Source organism: Helianthus annuus, chromosome 9 (genome assembly GCF_002127325.2).
Source record: "Helianthus annuus cultivar XRQ/B chromosome 9, HanXRQr2.0-SUNRISE, whole genome shotgun sequence".
Classification (NCBI taxonomy): Eukaryota; Viridiplantae; Streptophyta; class Magnoliopsida; order Asterales; family Asteraceae; genus Helianthus; species Helianthus annuus.
The window spans coordinates 155615581-155637957 of NC_035441.2; the positions used below are offsets into that span (position 1 = coordinate 155615581).

The 22377-nt window shown below is 40.5% G+C and overlaps 1 protein-coding gene across 1 annotated transcript; it reads right to left on the reverse strand.

Annotated features, from left to right (window-relative positions):
• Positions 1 to 2392: 2392 nt before the first annotated feature.
• On the reverse strand, positions 2393 to 5133 carry LOC110908595 (receptor-like protein kinase FERONIA). The gene has a single exon (XM_022153539.2). It carries the CDS (start codon positions 5083 to 5085, stop codon positions 2533 to 2535), a length of 2553 nt encoding a protein of 850 aa, XP_022009231.1. The 5' UTR covers positions 5086 to 5133; the 3' UTR covers positions 2393 to 2532.
• Positions 5134 to 22377: the final 17244 nt, after the last annotated feature.

Consider the following 22377-nt stretch of genomic DNA (forward strand, 5'->3'; position numbering starts at 1 on the left):
TAGTTATTAAAGTCATTAATACAAAACCAAATAAAAAGTGCAAAAGATTAAAAATAAAAAGTATTATACTAAACACTTGTCTTCACCAAGTGATGTAAGAGACTTAGGCAAACATGGCCTTGATTGTCAAGAACTCTTACGATCAATCTTGGATCTCGAGACGACTCACACACTCTACGATGGACAATGGATGATGGTGGTGGATGATGGTGTTATGGTGGTGGTGGGTGGTGGATGAAGTGTGAGAGAGGTGGTGTGCGAAGGGATGAGAGAGAATGAAGCCAAGCTCCTCTATTTATAGGCTGAACAGAAGGCTGGACACGGCCCCGTGTCCGCTGGACACGGCCCCGTGCCCGTCTGACATTCTCTCACTTCATTAATTGTAATTGCGAATTACAATTAATGCGCCTGCTGTACTTTCACCACGCCCCCGTGCTCGCTGGACACGGCCCCGTGGTGGGCAATGGAAGCTTCTACTGGTTTGTCTTTTCTGCTGCTTCCTGGGCACGCCCCCGTGTTCGCTGGACACGGGGCGTGTTCAGACTCTGTTTCTTCTCCTTTGCCTTGGGAGGTGCCGTTGAGGGTCCGGGCAGTCCACTTTTGTTCCTTTTCTTGTATTTATGGTAGAATTAGTTGTCTTTTTGCTTCTTTTGTGATTTTGAGCTCATTTCATCCTGAAAATACAAAAGGAAGACAAAAACACTCTTTTTCCAACATTAGTACTTAAAAAGGGTTAGTTTTATGCCTTAATTGATGTGATTTATATGTTGCATTTTACACACATCATGGATCCACCCCTTCCTGGTTGGAAGGTGTGTCGAAGGACAATCTAGCCCTGAGGCTATCAAGCTTCTCTTGTCTTTCTAGATCCTCAAGATGCTTCTTTAATTTCTCCCTGTGCATGGCAACAAAGTCTGGAGTAATGGCCTCCTCTTTTTCCAGAATTTCCACCTGATTCTCGTTCTACGTCTTCCACTTTGACCTTATCATGATCGTTCTGCACCGTCTGGATGGTACGTGAGTTGGGTGGAGTTGTCATGTTGTTTCTCGTAAAATGGGCTATTTCAACGTTGGAGTTTCAGAGTGGGAACACCAGTTAGACCGTTGTCCCACGGATGGCGCCAATGTCGAATACCCAAATCCCTGGTGACGTTTAAAGGGTCTTCGCTGACGTTGAGGTATCCCAGCCTTCGTTGCTACAAAAAAAGTAAACCGTTAGCCTCGTCACGGAGGGCCCCGGGAGGGGGATCCGTGACCAAGCTCCGGCGTGAGAGTAAGTAAACTTGTCAGAGAGTATGAGAAGCTTATTCCGATGAATATGATCACCGGAATGTTCCTCTATGGTGTGAATCTAATAAATGTGTGTGTATTCAATGTGGGAGGATCTTGGTCGGAATAAATGAGAGAGTTATTAGTGTAATACCTTGAGTGCTTTGATCATCGCCCTTTTGCCTTATATAACCCGGAAACCTTATCTCCCATGTGAGATATTTTAATGAGATGATCTAACGGGTTTCGAGGGTCTTCGGGGGGTTCAGACACGTGTCTGACCCCCAACGGTAGGATTGCGACCTCATTTAATGTTTCCGGCTTGAGAAGTACAATGCCAGCCGAGATCCTTTTCATATCAGGCATTAAATGTTGTCTGCGTTCTCTGAATCCTTGTTTCCCGCTCATTTTCTAAAGAGGAAACCTTAGTGGGCAAGCAAAACTATTTCTTGGGCCTTATCTGTCTGGCCCGTGTGGCAACGGCCCAAAGACGGATAAATGGAGTAATCCATTGGCCGGTCATCACCAAGTTTGACTTGTTGACTGTATTTATTAATGAATGGATGTCCTTTTATAAGATTTAAAAGGGAGAAAGAAAACCTTTCTTCCCTCTTCCAAATACTGACAACTTACTTGCCTGATTTTTGAAACCCCTGTTTTGTCTTTTCATGTTGCCACTAAAGAAAGAATATTATTTATGAACATTGACTAAAATGAAGTTATGATCTATTGATTACAGGATTAGCCATTCAACTTTTCAAAAAGGATCAACTGGGCTTTTTTATGGCATCTAACCTGTATTTCTTATCTTTTTTTTTTTTTTTTGCATATTTTCATCTATTACATCCCAACATAGTGAACGTACATCTTGAAACACTTATACAATGGCTTCAGTGTTAGTTGATTTGCAGATCGTGAGTGGAAATTTAGATTAAATCTCGGCATATATCTGTCACTTGACAACAGTTAGTGGTAATCCGAGCAGATAGCACGATAATTACTAGAAAACATAATAAGGGTCGTATGATGAGTTGTGCACGGTTTAGGACATAGCCTGGATGAAGTATATTTATTTCATGATGGCTATTAAACATCAATATGTAAAGGAAAGGATTCATACGAATTACTAAAAAATTAATAACTATTCTACTAAAGCAATCATTAAAATCAAAATCTAAAAGATAAACACTGGTCTGAGAACTAAAATTCTAGAATTTCACATTGACTGTTTGTTGGTTTGGCTCTAAAATTCAAACTTTCGTATCATCTCCCAGCTGGATTCTGAATCTCAGAGAAAACTGTTTCCGTCTTGAACCCTTCTTCGTTGTTACTAAATGATGACGTGCCATTTCTTGTCGTGCTTGATCCTGTGAACACATCATCGTCTGTTGTTGTATCTCCTTGTGTCGGAAATAAAACTTCTTGATTTTCAGACACAGCTTCTCCAACCGTTTTCTCAGCAGCTTCTTGTAGCTCCAATGCAAACTCTAGTCCCCAAACTACTTCTTCCATTGCTGGCCTTTCACTTCTTTCATCTTTCAAGCAACTAACTGCCACCTCTCCAAACTTCTTTAAACACTCTGGTGCAATCACACTCCTTATTTTTGGATCAATTATTTTGTTGAGGGTCCCCTTCTGGTAAGATGATTTTCCCCACTCTGCCAAATTCACTTCTTCTTTGGGCAGCTTGGTATTGATAACAGGTCTTGCACACAACACTTCAAGCAAAACAACTCCAAATGAGTACACATCAGATTTCTCTGTCAGTTGTTGGCTTCGGTAATATTGGGGATCTAGATACCCGTAACTACCCTTCACCACCGTGCTAACGTGGTTTTGTGATTGGTCTCTAGGGCCTAACTTTGACAAACCAAAATCGGATACCTTAGCAACCCAATTTTCATCCAGTAGGATATTTGTGGACTTGACATCTCGATGAATTATTGTACGTTGTGCACACGTGTGGAGATAATGAAGCCCTTTGGCTGAACCGATGCAAATCTGGAGACGCCTTTTCCATGACAGAGGAGGGTTGTTTGTCTTGTACAGATGGTCACGTAGAGTCCCGTTAGCCATGTACTCATAGACCAGTATCATCTCTCCCTCATCGTCACAGTATCCAATCAGGGACACTAATTGGACATGGCGTAGTTTAGACAGGAACCCTATTTCCGTATGGAATTCTTGAACTCCTTGGTTAGATGATTCATTGAGTCGTTTGATTGCAACAGCGGTTGCAGCGTTGTCCGTATACCCTTTATACACCTTGCCAAACCCTCCGATGCCAATGACAAAATCATCATTAAATTCATTCGTAGCTGCTCTAACTTCTGAAAGTGAGAAGTGACGGCATCGATCTGAAGGAAGTGTAGAATTTGAAGACTTTGTATCACTATACGATGGGCCGTATGATGACTTGTTGCTGGTGGCTCCGTAGTGTTTGGATTGCCTTCGTTTCTGGAAAACTATGAGAAGTAAGATAGACAACAAGACTAACGCTCCTCCAATACCTCCAATTATTGCGGCATATGGAGGTTTCTTCTTGTTTCTTTTTACAGTAGTTGTCGGCCCAGTTTGTTTGGTTGTAGAGCTAAGTTCTGGGTTTGGGCTAGCAAGACTTCTATCCATGCTTAGCTTGAAGACTTCTAAACCGTTCAAATAAGCATCTTGATATTTTACCGAACTGGGATTAGGATGCATTGCGACCCACAAATCTTGCATGCCTCTGCTGCTATCGGGGTCATTGACAAACACAATGTAATCTTTGATTACAGGATAACCGCTACCTTGTGTTAAGTGGAACAGATCAATTTCATCATCAGCAGTTTGATTGTTAATGAAGATTTGGAAAATCACTTCACCTCGTTTTGTGTATTGAGGTATAATGTTGCAAAAATGGAGCCTGAGCATGTAATAAAACCCAGAATCAACGCCAAGTATCCACGTCAGATTGTACTTGTTAGACTGCTTGCCCATACTCCTTTGGGTTCGATAAACTAGCTCAGGTGCAGTATAACTGGGTGTCTCGTTGGTGTACGTAATCTGGTCCTTTGGATCATAAACAGGTGTCAACCCAATTGCTGCTCCGTATATGTAGCTATTATCTTGTTCCCATGGCCGGTACATACCGGTATCATCAGTACCCGATATATGTCCCCCACCCATGTTTAACCTGTAAATATTCTCAAGCGCCATTTTGTTGTCAATAACGGGTCCGTTAGTTACCCCAACAGATTTCAGTTTCTTAGAGTTGTAGTAGAGATCTTCTGGCATTGAAAGGACTTCAATACCGTTGATGAAGGCATATGAGTTGGGTGAGGGTGTAAATGTAACGTTTAGGATTTGTGCATCCGTTACATAGATCATGAATTCTTTAACAAAGCTTTTCCTGTTCAAATATGAGGCAGCTAGGAAAGCACTAAAGTTGGTTAACAGAGTGAAGCCATTGGATGTTACCGAGAAGAAAGACTGTTCTGGTTTGAGGTTGGAGTAGGTGGCAGGATAGAAATGCAGGCGGAGGAATTTGGGGCCTTGGGGCACCGGAAATGTGTAAGTGAACGAAGAAGCGTTAAAAATTCGGGCAGAAGTATAAGGGAGGGTTCCGGATACCGAAGGATCTGGTTGGAAGGGAGTGGAAGAAAAAGAAGTGGTGATGATGTTCGAAGGCACAAATTTGGAATTCTGATCACTATTCCATCCCAGGTCAGAAGTGGTCGAGGATGAACCGCAGTCGAGGAAGAAGCGATCGGTGGCAGGGTATGGTTGCGCAGTGGTGGTGGAGGTGAAGAGGAGGAGGACAGAAAAGAAGGTTAACATAGTGGTTGAAGAGTAGTATGAATGCTAGAATAATTAGAGAAAAGCATATACCAATAGGGTGTTTTTATTTATCACGGGAACAAGGATCAGATTGTCTGATTGCTTAGAGTGTTGTTTTGTTACAAGTTGTACTAGAGAAATTGACATGCATACTAAATATTTTGACAAAGTTTTTAATTTAAAGAGTAAAGTGCCAAAATGGTGTCTGAGATTTGGTTACTTTTGCTATTTTAATCTAAAACTCAAATATTTTGAATCTGGTTTTTTTTGTTTCAATTTTATTGCCATTTTCATTTAAGGATGAATTTTGTCAGATTTTTTAGTCAATATCCAGTATTTTTGTTTTTTTTCCTCCCTTTTAATGAAGAGCAAAATTGTCAGATTTTTTTAATTTTTTATAATAAAATGTTAAAAGACCATTTTGCCATTCATTAAAAGGGAAGAAAAAGACAAAAAAGTTAGATGTTAACTTAAAAATCTGAATAGATTTTGATTTTGGATAAAAATGACAACAAAATTGAACCACACGGACCCAGATTCAAAAGCTCTGAGTTTTGGACTAAAGTGAAAAAAACTGACTAAATCTCATGGACCATTTTGACAATTTACTCAAGAAAAGAATGACAACAGATCATCAATCATCTCACGGCTCTAGCTTCGATCTTCATCTATCACAAAACCAACCGGTTCATTTTATATAATAAACCGATGACTTCAAGTCTTCGGTTTTCAATAATTAGGGTGACGAGTCTAGTCCGATTTTAATAACGGGAGATGCTTGACACCGCTTTCAAATGTACTGCACGTGAAGAAAAGTCCTTTTCCTGTGCCAATAGTTAATAAAACCAAATAACACAGAATCAAACAATTTTATTGAAAACCAATCAAATCATTGGTGTATACCCTTTCGAGGAAATATCAAACAATTTTATAGAATAGTCTTGAATTATTTGAAGCAAATTTTACCCTTTCGAGGAAATATCATAACTAAAAATCAGGCCTCACAATTCCTGAAGATTGACCGGTGTAGGGTAGCACCCCATACCACCTAGACATAATGACGTCTCTAACACAGCTTCCAACTCGCCAATGCATGTTGGTGCATTGACTTTGCTTTTGACCTTGACCTTTGTTGAACGATAATATTTAATAAAAGAAAAGAAAAGAAAAGAAAAATATTATATACTATCAATTTGAAACACAACTAGGCAATAAGTAGTTGTATATGATGCATTAGTGTAGGTCCCTCGGAGGTTGAGGTTTAACCTATTCCTTGTTATGTTTAACCCACTAGCAAGTGCGGAATCCAAGCTAGCAAGCAAACCGGAGTTTATATGTAAGCAAAGTGAACAAGAGAAAGAGTAGACAAGCAAGTATCAAAGTTTTCTCTTGTATTTCAGTGGACACGGTTACAGACCTTGACCAAACTGAAAATACACTCTAACAAAGACCTGGGTTTCACACACAAAAGCTCTCTATCAAGAACACACACTTTGGACAGAAACTTATCAGAACTTATGTGAAAGTGAAACCCTTCATGGATATATATACCCAAAACAGATTCCCATGCACGAAGGATAGACATTCTGATCGAAGGATTATCTGTCGACCAGAAAGCCATTCGAAAGATCTCGAAGGATCTAAGCATACCTCGAAGGATTGTACATCCTTCGAGGTCCACAGAGATACTTCGAAGGACATCTTTCGAAGTCATCGAAGGATACTAAACATCCTTCGATGACATCCTTCGTGGCATATCATCTTTCAACTACTAAGTGTTCAAGTTTGGCCAAGTCAAACCAGGAGGATGGTTGACTTGGTCAAACAACACATTACAATACATAAACACACATAAAGGACGTAAATACAACGACAAAAGACATCGTTTTATACATTACAAAATATAGACAAAGTACAGACACAAAGTGCACCAACAAACTCCCCCTTGGCTGTAGCTTTGTCTTCGTCTTCAAGTCTTAAGTCTCTAACGCCCTTTCCACGGCTACATGATGCGCCGACCATGCACTTCCTGCATTGATCAACAAGTTGAAGCAGTAGCGAGCCATCCTTTGAAACTTCATGGCTTGATCTCGATCTTGAACTAGGTAATTGATTTCATGATCCTTCAACACAATGATATCCGATCTGGACATGTTTGTAATCCACATCGGATCGATTATCCTGAAGTTCTCTGCATTGTCTCTGAACAAGATCACAGCTTCACCGGTATCCGCATCATAAACCCAGCAGCGGAAATTCTCAAGAAAGTCAGTTTTCATCTTCAACAGCGGAATCTTCTTCATCAACCTAGGAGGATCATATACCAGACGATAACGAGCAGTGTTAGTTTCTGGATCAAGAGTGAACTTGATTTGCTCGTATCTTGGAAATTGAGGTTTGTACAGAGGATCCTTCCACCCCAAACGCCTTTCTAGCCTGATTTTCTTCGCAAAGAGATCTACCATATGCTCTTTAGATCGATTGATCACATCAAGCTGCGCCAACACTGCCACATCATAATATGGAAGTGTGAGAATACTCAGGAGAGTCCCGAAGTATTGAAGACCAGATTCTCTCTTCACAACCATACAATGCAGATCTTTCACAAACATCCAGCTGATGATTCGACCCCGCGCCTGATTTTTCTCCAGAACCATATAGTTTGCCTGCTCCAACGGGGCGAGCGGAGGAGGATTCCTAGCAAGGAAATCCGCTCGCCATTCTTTAATAGTTTTCTCACGGCTTTCTTGTGCAGTAGGAGAATCAGAAGAAGTGTTGTCGAACTCAGCAGTCTTTGCAGCAATAAATTCATCATCAGGCACATTCAGCTCAGCATCGTCCTCTCGAACATAGACAGGACGTTCAGGATCAGAACTGATGAAGATTTCATCAATTGTTGAGAAATCAGTCTGATCCTGTACCAGAGGAGTCGCATCAATCACACCTTCAGCAACATCATTCAACTCAAACAACCTTGATAACTGTTCATCTGTCATCTCAGATACAAACTCTCCCTCTTCTAGTGCTTCACCCGTGATAGGATGAAACTTTTGAGCACTTGACGATTCAGGAGGATCTTCAGTAAAGTTTTCTGGATCTAGACTGATCTGAGAAGGATCTACAGACGTTTCCAATGTTTCAGTCTGTTCAGTTGGACCAGTAGAGACTGTAGGAGGAGCTGGAGTATCTTGAGCAGTGCTAGATCCGCCTGCAGCACCGGATGCAGCTGCACCGGAGCCTGAGGCTGCTGTCTGATCTGGATTAGCAGAATCATCATCCTGATCATCTTGACGTCTTGGGAGTACTATCCCTTGAGCATTGCACCTCTCTCTCCATAATATCCCAACCTGTTTATGAACCCTACCAAAGTTTTCATGCATAGGTTGGAATGCTTTCTTCAGTCTTTCATCACGATCGCTAACTGTTTCCCTTAACACTTTTGCTGAATTTTCCAGATTAGTGCTGTGTCTTTTCATGATCTCCACCTCTCTATCTCTTGCCAAGTTAGCCTTCTTTAATCTATCAATTTCTTCAGCTTGTTCTTTGATCTTCATACTTTGAGCATTTACAATAGAACACAGCTGATTGTGAGCCTCTGTATCCTTCACTCGTTGTACACGATGTTCTTCAATCGTTCGTGTATGACGGCCAACTATATCACCCAGTTCACTGATTTGTTCAATCAAGAACTGTACCTTATCAGCTTCAGAGAAACCCGACAAGGTTTCTGCCAGAGATGGCCTAGAGGGCTCAGGTCTCGATGAACCAGATTGACCTGCCTGACCCGAACCACCTGAAGGACCAGTTATAACAAGAATAGGTCGAGGTTGTGTACCTGTGGTGGGAGTTTCAGGTGGCTGTTGATCAACAGACACCTGATGTGCTCCCGAAGACCTTTGTGGAGAAGACATAAGATCGATTGTCTCAGAAGCAGTTAACTGATCGCCAATTGGAGGAAGCTGCTGCTCAGGATCAGATGAAGGCTGAGCTGACACTGGAACAGAAGTGTCAGCAGTAGATTTCTTTGATCCACGACCACCCTGTCGTTGAGCCTTCCTTTTCCTGATGAAACCTGGAGATGTGAGCGTATAATCTTCATCTTTATCAGAATCTCCAGTATCTCCTGTCTTCTTAATCTTTTCAAACCGGGGATTCCCGCGTTTGTCAAAGACTTTCTTCAACCCTTGAGGAGGAGGATTATCATCATCAGACGAAGAACCACCATCATCATCAGAACCTCCTGCTTCATCTTCAGAAGATGAACTGCTTTCATCGACAAGTGTTCTCGGCTGATCCACTTTGCCCTTTCCCTTGTCAGTCGCAGCAACACTCGACTGACCAGCACCAACATCACCACCAGAAACAACTGGAACATCAGGATCAACAGGCATGTCCTGAGCCACTTCAGCAGTCACATTCACATCAACCTTAGCACTAGCTGCTGCACCAGAACTGCCAGCAGATCTTCTAGTGGCTTTGATTCCATGCTTAGATGTGAGTTGCTCATCAGCCATAGCAATCAATCTTGGTTCTTCATCGTCAGACACACTTCCTTCACGTCGCCATCTGTTGTTTTGTGGAGGCTCATACTCAGGAGCATCAAGATGACCAATCATTTTCCTATCTGGATGCGTTCCCGTGTAAACCCCCATAGACTTGACAATTAGAAGTGTGCGCTCGTTCATAGGATTCACTGGAAATACATCTGCCTCGACTTTAGCAAGATCAGGAATCTGATTGTCTATCAACATTTGCAGAAAGCGAGGATATAACCAAAACTTGGTGTTAGTTCGCTGCTTATCGGACGGAAGTGGCCTCTGAGAGTTCTCCTTCAGATTGTTGAAAATATAACGAGAGATGTTGAACGGCTTGTTCAGAATCAACGCCGTAAACAATCCCGTCAGATCTATAGGAGATAAGTCGTACCCAGAGCGCTTGTTGCTTAGGCAGTGAATCAGAATGTGCAGAAGGAACTTGTACTTAAGCGGCAGATATTTCTTGTTGATTTGATTTGTAAGGACGTTGTCGCTGTACTTGAGCCTTAACAATAACCCCCTTTGACACTGCAAATCTATTGAAGTTGGATCTTCAGAATTATCACCAAGTTGAAGACGTTCTCTAATAGAATTCTCAGTAATGACTACTGGCTTTTCTGCAACGATTGCCCTGATTACTTCCTGATTATCCACTGTTTCCACCCCAGCTGTACTCCAGAATGCCTTGATATGTGATTGATAGGCGACATGCTGTGTGGTGATAGCATAGTTAATTCTCGCCCGGTGAAGATATTCCATAATTCCAGCAAACTCAGGACTGATGCCTCCTTCTGGTTGTAAGTACGCCACCATATTATGTCTAGGTTCAGACATAGCTTCCAGTTCAGATTTTACTTTCTTGGTGGGTTTGGCCCGCTCAAACTTAACTTTTGGTGCCATTTCTGCACATCACAATTACACGTAATAAGCACGGGTCAACCAGTCAACAATGAGTTTCACACTTATAAAAATTTTCAATTTCTTGAAAATTTCCTAAGTGTTGGAAACTATGAAGGATACATTCTGTCCATCGAAGGATGAACTGTGTCACGAAGGATGATAATGAGTTCGAAGGATTATGAATGGTTTGAAAGATGTTGATCCAGCTCGAAGGATTTCATTTATCTTGAAAGATGTCAACTTGTCGAAGGATCATCTTTCGAATGATTGAATATTTTGAAGGATATCCTCATCATTCGAAGGCTTGATCCATCGAAAGATGATCTTTCGAGATATCCACCATCTTTCGAGCTTCACCTCGAAGGATGCTGTTTGGCACATCTCTCGAGGTGATGACTCATCATCTTCCCAAACGGTTACTGTTCATCGGCGATTTTTCAGGTGAGTTTTCCGGTGATTTGAATTGTTTTTCCGGCGACAGTTATATCGAAATTCAAATCAGTGTTTATAGCAAAACAAGACAAAACTCATGACCATTTCAAAACATCAACAATATTGAAACAAAACCGGATCCTGAACATAAATCAAACATTTAAACTTTGCCCAAACCCTAACCTCCCCTGTTTTATCAAGGTTCAAAACCCCTGTTATGATCATTCAAACCAGCCTTCAAACAACAATGTTCATAACATCCACAACATATACAGTAACATTACATAAACACAAAAACACTAAATCATAGGCTAAACATTCAAAATTTCATGAATAAAAATAAGAACATTAAAGAATGAATCAGAGTCAGTGATATGTTTATGAAGTTTTGATTTGATGTTCGTTAATAGATTAAAGCATAACATCCTACCAAGATAATGTTATGAAATCCTGAAAATCGAACAAGTGTTTTTGAAATTTTGGCAGAGTTTCGAGAGGGTTTTGAGGTTTTTGAAAACTGATAATGATGAGTGATGAAGAAGACAACTATTTATATTCCACCTTGAAAGTTGAACCGTCTCGAAGGACTCAAACCGTTCGAAGGATGGACAGCTGTCACGAAGGATTCCCTTTTGTTCGAAGGATCCATATAAGGTTCGAAGGATCCAGATATTTTAAGGATCTGGATCGAAGGATGCCAGATATTTTTGGATTCTTCGAAGGATATCCTTCGATATAAAGCCATCTTTCAAGGGTTCTAGTCAACTCGAAGGATCACTTGGTCAAATCTTTCGTTGACCAAGTATCTTTCGATGGAGACTGTTAACATTCATTGACTTTCTTTGACCATCTGATCTTTCGAGGGCCATTGCTTCCTCGAAGGATCAGATTTCCACCAACACTTGGATTTTTAGGGAATTTCCAATTTAACCCTTCAACATTTGAGGTTTTTCAGAAATGACCATGTTGAAAATTGTCCGTTATGAAGTTCAGCAAGGTTAATTTTATGAAGTAATTCGGCTTGTCAGGTATCGGATCGAGCACCAACATCATTCAATCAAAAATAAAGTTAAGATGAAAATCTTTTTGGATTTTGAAGTTTGATAAAAATAAAAAGGCAACAATTTTAAAATCCTTTGAATGTTATCAAACGACATCACCGCTAATGTCGTGCTGATATGCACCAAACGAACAAAAGCTGTTTAAAAATAAAGCAGTAAATTAAGCAGAAAGTAAATATGTACCAACACAACAATATTTTTGCGAGTTTCTGGCGAAGAGAATCATATCAGCTTGCGGTCTTTTGTCAAAACACACTTCCCTTTTAAAATTCTTTTACAGAAGCGGATAAGTATTCTACCACAATTACCGATATTGTTGTCCACTTAAACTCAACGATCAGGTGTAATCATAATACAATGAGATACGTTTAAGGTATGATTTATACTTACCGACCGGTGTTCATCCATTCACGACACATTCCCGTATCAAGGTATGCACGAGAATTCATCATACTGGGGAGTATACCGTTTATCATCCGTTTTTGACGTATATATATACAATGTGAACAAGTCACTTATTTGATTTGAAAACAAGCCCTTTGTGATATAATCACTTATTGATGAGGAACTTGAGTTTCAATGCATGAGGGCACAAGAGCAAGTCCGTGAACAGGTCAGTACTTCCGTACAGCAGAGAGACGAACTTGACTCCCGGATGAATGTGATATTTTATCACTTATTTTGGGACATGTGATTGTTTATCACTTATTGAGGTCGAATGCAGTATGAGATATGTACACGTATGTATGGTATCATGGAAGAACTTAGACTTAGTCTATTTATAGAAGCAACCATGATACCCGGATGATAAAAAGCATAAACCCCGAATATCTCAGAACCTCGGCAATCTATCAAACGAAATTTCGGTACCAAGACCATATGCCAATGAACGGTTCCCACGCGGTTTTCAGTCTGTTATGTTTATATCTCCTGCATACTTTAAAATGATCGTGAGTCTACCGGTACATCATTAGAAGAGCTACTTATCATTTTCTTTTTCTTTTGATTTCTGGAAACATGTTTCAACCGACCTCTGATGTAATATCACTTTCCCTCATATTACCAAGAAACTCATTTTTGTTTTTCTATTGTTTTTGTGTTTTTCTGGATTTTACTCCCCCTTAAATGCAGAAAGTAAATAAATTAAAGACATATTTTTGTATTTTTGAGATTTTTCAATGTTTTTGTATTTTTCTTGAAATTTTCTCCCCCTAAAATTCAAAAATAAAAAGAAATGAAAATATTTTTGGATTTTTGATTTTTAGAAAAATATTTACAAAAACGATTTCATGATGTAAGTTACTCTTGCTTCACCTTAATGCCGTTTACCAAAAGTAAAAAATCAAATCTTGATTTATCAAATGCTTTGGTAAAAAGGTCGGCACGTTGGTGGTCGGTATGAATATGAACCACATCGATAAGTCTCTTTTCAAAGCAATCACGTATGAAGTGATATTTAATATCGATGTGCTTCGTTTTCGAGTGCTGTACTGGATTTCTAGTGATCTGTAAGGCAGCCTCATTATCAACATAAATAGGAGTAGTTAGGAATTCAAAACCGTAGTCCCGCATCTGTTGTTGGATCCATAGAACCTGGGAGCAGCAACTAGACGCAGCAATGTATTCTGCTTCACATGTAGACGTAGCCACACATGTCTGCTTCTTGCATTGCCAAGTGACTAGGCGATTGCCTAAGAACTGACATCCTGCTGTAGTTGATTTTCCATCTTTCTTGCAGCCGCCGAAATCAGAATCACTGAAAGCTATAAGATCGAAGTTATCATCCTTAGGATACCATAACCCGGTGTCAGGGTAAGTCTTCAGATAACGAAAGATCCTTTTGACAGCAGCATAGTGAGAGACCTTCGGATTCGCTTGATACCTAGCGAGAAGACAAGTTGGATACATGATGTCGGGTCTTGATGCGGTGAGATACATTAACGATCCGATCATAGCACGATAGAAAGAAGAATCCACAGCATCTCCTTCGTCATCCGGAGTAATTCCATGATTCTGAGGAAGAGGAGTAGAAATAGGTTTCGCATCGGACATCTGGAACCGGCTCAAGATGTCCCCGACGTACTTGGTTTGATGAATAAAAATTCCAGATTCGGATTGATTTACTTGCAAACCCAAGAAGAACGTCATTTCACCCATCGCACTCATTTCGAATCGATCCTGCATCACCTTTTCAAATTCTTTACACAACTTATCATCGGTAGAACCAAAGATAATGTCGTCGACATATACTTGTACCAACAGAAGATCTTCACCATTCTCTTTAATGAAGAGGGTACAGTCGATCAAACCTCGTCGAAAACCATTGTTGAGCAGATAGGTAGACAACGTTTCATACCAAGCCCGAGGTGCTTGATGAAGACCATATAACGCCTTGTTGAGAAGTAAAACCCTGTCAGGATGTAATGGATCTTCAAACCCCGGTGGTTGCTCGACATATACTTCCTCCTCGACTACTCCGTGTAGAAAAGCACTCTTAACATCCATCTGGTACACCTTAAATTTCTTGAAAGATGCGTAGGCTAGAAAGATTCTAATAGCCTCCAGACGTGCAACAGGAGCATACACTTCATTGTAGTCAATTCCTTCAACCTGACTAAAGCCTTGCACCACTAACCTTGCCTTGTTTCGGACAACAACCCCACGGTCGTCCTTTTTGCACTTGAACACCCAGCGAGTTCCGATTTTCTTGTAGTTATCGGGCCTATCAACCAATTTCCATACGCCCAGTTTCTCAAACTGCTGAAGTTCTTCCTGCATTGCTTCCACCCAAGAATCATTTTTCAATGCCTCTTTCCAAGATTTAGGTTCTTCTTGGCTAACATAGCAGGCAAAGGACCACTGATTCTGTTGTCCCGATTCTCGTATCTCAGCATACAAGCCAGCATTTTCGTTGTTTCTGATTTGATTTCTTGTCCTTACACCACTGAGAACATCACCTATTATATTCTGCTGAGGATGAATGTTATGAATTCGGGTTTCAGTGACTTGAGGAACTTCAACATTTGACCTCAAGTTAGTGATATTTAAATTCCCGATATCATTTTGAAGCTGGTGAGTAGTAGACGATGATGCATTTTCTTCTTGAATAATAGGAGCAGACACTGGATCCGTTGCTTCTGAAGTACCTTGCACCGGAGCCCGTGTTTCACCATCATTAGCATCAACAAACTCCTCATCTTCCGACGACACATTGTAGTCGACAGCATCATTAAACACCTCATTTGAAACGAGATTGTTGACAGAAGATGTTGCTTGTGAGTCAACAAGGATTGGGCGAACCAGCTGAGAGCCAGTCGCGTTCTCGCTTTCAGACAACATTTGAGCTATTGCATTATCATCGTCAAATGTCGGCAGATTAAAAGAGTCGAAAAGACCATCATAGTCGAACATCCAAGGATCACCAGAAGGCTTTGGAGGATTAGAATATCTCTGGACTCTTACTTCACCCCATTCTTCAATCCTTTTGGTAGTTAGGTTCCATACTCGCAGATTAGGAGTAGCATACCCAAGGAAGTAACCTTCGATAGCTTTGGCACCAAATTTCCCATCAGGTTCAATCATGGTACATGGTGCACCAAAAGGTTCGAGATATTCCAAGTCTGGAGTCTTCTTGTGAAGGAGTTCGAAGCATGTTTTCCCGTGTCTTTTCACTGTAAGAACCCTGTTCAATGTGTAACAAGCCGAGGCAACAGCTTCAGTCCAGAATCGAACTGGAAGCTGAGACTCGACTAACATGGTTCTGGCAGTCTCTATCAAGGTTCTGTTCTTTCTTTCAGCGACCCCATTTTGTTGTGGCGTATACCGAGAGCTGTACTCGTGAAGGATTCCTTTTGCAGCACAAAATTCATCCATAACTCTATTCTTGAACTCGGTACCATTGTCGCTTCGGATTCTTCTCACCTTTAGATTATACAGATTTTCTAACAAGGTGATCAATTTCTTCAGAATCTCAGGAGTTTCACTCTTGTGAACCATAAAATCAACCCATGAATATCTTGAGTAGTCATCAGTAACTACCAAGCAGAAGACTTCTCCATGCACACTCTTGTGTTTGACTGGGCCGAAAAGGTCCATATGCAAACGCTCAAGTGGCATGTTGACAGTGTTTACTTTCTTCAGTGGGTGAGATTTCTTGGTTTGCTTTCCCTTTTGACATGGCACACAGACATCTTGGAGCTGAAAGTTCTTCACATTAACACCTCTCACCAGATTGTTTTTGACTAGGTGATTCATTTTTCTAAGGTGAATGTGACCCATTCGTCTGTGCCAAGAGATCGTCTCCTTTTCAGTGGCTTTTGAAATGAAACAAGTGACTTGCTTGGACTGAGTAATAGCTTGGCTCATATCAAGGACATATAGATCATTCACCCTTGGAGCCGATAAGAGAATCCATTCAGGAGGGATCTTGAAACCCGGCTTCAGCACATAACAACCGGCATCATCAAAATGCACGGTGAACTTCTTGTCGCAGATTTGAGAAACACTCAAGAGATTGTGATCCAATTGTTGTACATAATTGATCTTGTCAAAGCTCACAATCCCATTAGAAATTCTTCCCTCGCCGGAAATGTAACCTCCCTTGTCACCTGCAAATGCGACATATCCGCCTCTGATACTTCTCACATCGAACAGAAGACGATAGTCTCCAGTCATGTGCCTGGAAGCTCCACTGTCGACAATCCAAAGACTATTAACAGTTCCTCCTGGAGCCGCCTGCACATACAGTTAACACATCAGATTGAGAGGGGGACCCAAGCCTTTGTTGACTTGGGTCGTCCTTGATCATCAAGGAAAGTGATCTCTATCACTTGATGATTAGGAAATAAAACTTCTGGTGCTCCCCCTGAATTCAATACCTGCTTTTGTTTCCAAGCTTGTGGCACTTTACCAGTATTTGAATTAAACATTTTTGTATTTACTGGTTTTACGTTTGCAGACTTAGCTTGTACAGGTTTTGCATCCTTGACCTCAGATTTCAAGGCCTTCTCAATTACCTTTTTGTTCTTTTGTTTTTCTTTCTTTTCCCTTTCTTGTAAGACACGCGGGTCTTGTTTAGGGGAAACTGGTTGTTTTTGGTAATTGTTTTCATGGGGAACACTTCCTTTTTCTTTCAACTTCTTCAAATATGGGCAATATCTTACGATGTGCCCAATTGTTCCACATTCAAAACACATTCTCCGCTCTACAAACCTCGGAGAACTGTGTTGATGACTCGACTGAGAACCAGAAACTGAACTTTGTGGTTTAGATGTGCTAGGACCTAAGTCACATCCGTTTGTGTGTTGGGTATAATTGTTTTCATCATTTCTCTTTAAAATTCTAACTTGTTTTATGAATTCAATGTTAGATTTATTTTGAAATGTTTCCAATTTGTCCGTACCCTTTGACTCGACAAAGTTCATTTTCTGTTCTCCTTTCTTGACAGAAGCTCTCTTGTTTTGCACCCTAGGAACCTTAGGTTGCTCAACCCTAGATTGTAGAATTTTGGGTTGTGCAGCCTTAGGTTGAGGAGCTTTAGACTGTTCAACCTTAGGTTGTTGAACCTTTGGTTGTGCAGTTTTAAGCTGCTGTACCTTTGGTGCTTGTGCCTTTTGAGCTTTCTTTTCCTGTACCTGCTCTTTACCTTTTCCAGAATTCACTTGTTGTTTTCGCTCATTTGACAATTTTTGATTTCCGTATTGTTTTCTAATTACTTCACACGGAACGGGTTCACATTGGGTGACCGTAATTTTGTTACCCTTGTTTCCCAAAAACTTGTCAGTTCTTCCTTCAAAAATTTTCTCAATTAACTCTTGATTTACGTTTTTGATTGGAAAATCCTTGTCAGAATAAATTTTACTGTCTCCCTTGAGCGTATACAACAAGTTATTCGTTTCACTGCTAGGTACACTGGGTTTCATTGCCTTTGATGTTTCAGCCTTACTCGGTTTCACTGCTGGATCACACAAGATGTGATTCTCAACTGGAATGTCTGGTGTAACCGAGTTAGACTGTGGCCTCACAATTTCTTCAGATTCATCGTCTGAAGAGTCAGCATCCTCAATGATGGGAGGACTCTGTTCCTTTTCACACGATGAATTTTCCACATTCTCAGAAGCTGATTGTTCCGAGGAAGATGTACCAGTTTTGAACCCGAGGCCTGCAGCAAAGTCATCTCGCGCAAGTGGCACAGTAGGTTCAAAACGGGGCATATCCTCGTCATCAGGCTGTTTTGAATAATTGTGGCTCATTGGGGGAGGACATTTTTTGTATCCAATACATTTTTTATCCCCCTTTTCCTTTTGAACACTGATGATGTGATCCAAAACAAAGCGGGAATTGGAATAACTGTCCAATTTCTGCTTGATTGCATCACACTCGCATCGAGCTGTAGCTAACTCCACCATTTGTTTCTCAATTGTGTCAATTAAGTTATTATTAGCATGTTGTTTTCTCAAAACAGCCTTTTGTAATTCAGAAACATCATGTTTTAATGACTTAATTGTTTCTTTAAATTCTTTTTCATTTTTGGTTAAAAAGAAGTTAGCTTCAGATGCTTTGGCAAGATCAACAATCAATTCTTGATTGTGTTTTTGTGTGATTTCAAACAGACTTTCCTTTTCTGCATATTCTAGACATTTAGCACATTCAACAACAGCAGACACAGAGTCAGGTTTAGAATCACATACCTGTGAGGTTTGTCCTTCAACATGAGCCATGAAGGCTGTAAGAAAAGAGAAAGATCCGTCTTCAGAGAAAAATTGAGAAAGCTTCTCAGAAGTTCCAGCAGCTTTCTGGCACAGAATAGACTTTCTCTTGCATAATGCTTCAGCATCAGCCAATAATTCATCAACCTCCAGATCTAAAGCATCACTTGACATATCACCAGTATCAAGTGATTCACCATCAACACTTCCACTGTAACCCGAGCTATCTTCATCTTCTGAAGATTCGCCAGCAGACACGGGTTCTTCAACCTTTTCAACTACCTTGGCATAACAAGCTGTGCCACCATTACCTCCATTACCTCCTTCTCCAAGCTGAACACTCCAGTTACAAATCTCATCAGCTTGAACAACTAATCCTCTGTGGGGATTAGAGTTTGCGGATCCAGAAGTATTTCCTCCCACGGGAACTAATTGTCTGTCAGAATTGTTCTGTTGTTGCTGAGGCTGTCTTGAATTCCTAAAAGGATTCTGATTGCCTTGCTTGGGTGGCTTCTGACATTCCCGTTTGAAATGACCCTTTTCACCACAGTTGAAGCAGGTGACAGCATTTTTATCAAAACCATACTTGGTGTTGTTGTTGCTTTCCAAGCTGGTTCTTCCTGTTCTCTCCATAAACTCTTTAGCTCTACGAATGGCACTAGCAAGGGCCCACTTTATATCCATCATCTCAAACTCTTCTTTGTCAATTTGCTGGTAATCTTCGTTGGTTAGATTGATGTTTCCAATCTGACCTGCAACCATCCCACAATAAGCACTAACCAAGGTGTTTAGCATCTCCATATGTTCCTTGGCTATCTCAACACTGACTTTAGAAAAATTTGAAGTATCCAATCTGACAGTGTTCGGATTGGAAGTAGCTTGAAAGCTTGAAGAACTTCCATAAAATCCTTGTTGTTGTGCCTGTTGCTGTTGAGCTTTGTTTGGATCTAGGAAAGATGGTGGAGTGAACTGTTGAGCTGTCTGTTGCATATACTGTTGTTGTTGAGAAGAAGAAGAATCTGGTCTTGAGATCATAGTATATGCTGATGGATCAAACTGATCTGCTGTGGACGGTCCGGAATTAGAAATGAAGGCAGTTTGCAGCTTAGCATGTTGAGAAGCTGGCTTTTCTCCACTAATACCACCTGCAATCCCAAAATACATCTCTGGATTCTGAGGAGTGACTGTTCTTTTCGCCTTGAGCTTTTCTTCAACATCTTTGTTTTCTAACTTCTGAATAAGCTCATAAACGGTAATCGTATCCAGAACACCGTTTTCCTTGAGGATTTCAAGATAACTGCTCCACTTTGCTGGTAAGCTATCAGCAAATCTCTTCACTAGTTCTTGTGGGGAGGCAGTGACTTTGAAAGCAAACATTTCACTCAGCAGATGGTGAAATCTTGTAGATAACTCAGCTAAACCCTCATTCTCCATGCATGTAAAGCCCTCAAATTCTTTCTTCAGCAGCTCTTGTTTAATCTTCCTTGATTGAGCATTTCCTTCACATCTCAAAGTTAACATATCCCACAAGCTTTTAGTCGTTGTGCAGTAAACAAATTGGTGGTATATGTCTTTATGAAGAGCTTGCGTAAGAATCATGAATGCCTTCTTTTCTAATTCAAACTTCTTCTTGTCGTCATCAGACATGGTGCTATACGTTTCTGGATTTGATCCTGCAACTTCTAATTCATTTTCAAATGGAGTGAAGAAACACATCCAGAGATCTTGACCTTGCCCCTGTACATACGTTCTTAGCCTTTCCTTCCACCATCCCCAGTCATTGATATGATTCAATTTTGGTGGTTTTGTACTTGTACCGGTTTCACTATCGTTCTGCATCATGGCTTGAATGCTGTTGCTTTGATTTGTAACTAACGCCCACTGACTTGCAGTTATCATTGCAGTTTGAGGTGGAGCGATAGCCCGCATCCATGCATTTTTATCGAAATCTGACGCAGATTGCGTAGAGGATGATTGTGGATTCAAGGTTGTTGTCGTCCATGCGGATGGATCCCATTGACCGTTTGTACCCATTTTCTATTTTAATATATTCTGTGAAAATTAACTTAATAAAAAGTTGATTTTCACAAACTATGTTAAAAGTTTCGAAGGATAGCAAGCAGCCGAAGGATTGAGGATCGAAAGACCTGAAATTCACAACTGTTAAGTCTAAAAAATTAAGACTCGAAGGATCCACGAAAGATCACACCAGTTCGAAGGATCAACAGTGTCGAAAGATTACTGTTGAGATTCGAACGATGACCTCGAAGGATAACCTTGAAAGATTCACCTTCACGAAGGATCCTTATCTTTCGAAATGAACAGTGACTCGAAAGATGATCTTTCAAAAAGATTCCTTGACTCGAAGGATAACCTGCTGACTTCGAAGGATGTTCGAAGGATGGCTATCTTTCGAATCTCCTAGTTCGAAGGATATCTTTCGAGTTCGAAAGTTATCTTTCGATGGTTCTGACACAAGTACAGAAAGGTACAAAAGTTGGTGAAAAGTTGATGTGGTTGGTGACCTGCTTTCGGCAAAAGAGGATGTCCTGACACCACCTTTTCACAAAACAGTTTGACTTTCAAAAATAATACCCAAAATAGAACCTTCTTATCCACACCAAGGCAACCGGAATTTGACCGGAATAATGGTCGGAAAACAGAAAAACTATCGGATATGATTTTTAAGTTACCCAAACCTTCCCGTAACACACCCGGTTAGTTTAGAACACGTTTTTATGGTTAAAATCCAGAAAACACACTAAAAACGGGTGCTAAACCAAGAAACTTTTTGTCCAAAAACTACCAAGTCTTGCACAAAAACCCGGTTTTAACAAGGAAAAGAGCCACGGCTCTGATACCACTTGTAGGTCCCTCGGAGGTTGAGGTTTAACCTATTCCTTGTTATGTTTAACCCACTAGCAAGTGCGGAATCCAAGCTAGCAAGCAAACCGGAGTTTATATGTAAGCAAAGTGAACAAGAGAAAGAGTAGACAAGCAAGTATCAAAGTTTTCTCTTGTATTTCAGTGGACACGGTTACAGACCTTGACCAAACTGAAAATACACTCTAACAAAGACCTGGGTTTCACACACAAAAGCTCTCTATCAAGAACACACACTTTGGACAGAAACTTATCAGAACTTATGTGAAAGTGAAACCCTTCATGGATATATATACCCAAAACAGATTCCCATGCACGAAGGATAGACATTCTGATCGAAGGATTATCTGTCGACCAGAAAGCCATTCGAAAGATCTCGAAGGATCTAAGCATACCTCGAAGGATTGTACATCCTTCGAGGTCCACAGAGATACTTCGAAGGACATCTTTCGAAGTCATCGAAGGATACTAAACATCCTTCGATGACATCCTTCGTGGCATATCATCTTTCAACTACTAAGTGTTCAAGTTTGGCCAAGTCAAACCAGGAGGATGGTTGACTTGGTCAAACAACACATTACAATACATAAACACACATAAAGGACGTAAATACAACGACAAAAGACATCGTTTTATACATTACAAAATATAGACAAAGTACAGACACAAAGTGCACCAACAATTAGTGTTTTATTGTGCATAACAATATTGTTTTTTGGGCTTCACTTGTATCAATTTAATTAATTCTATACTATCAATTTGAAACACAACTAG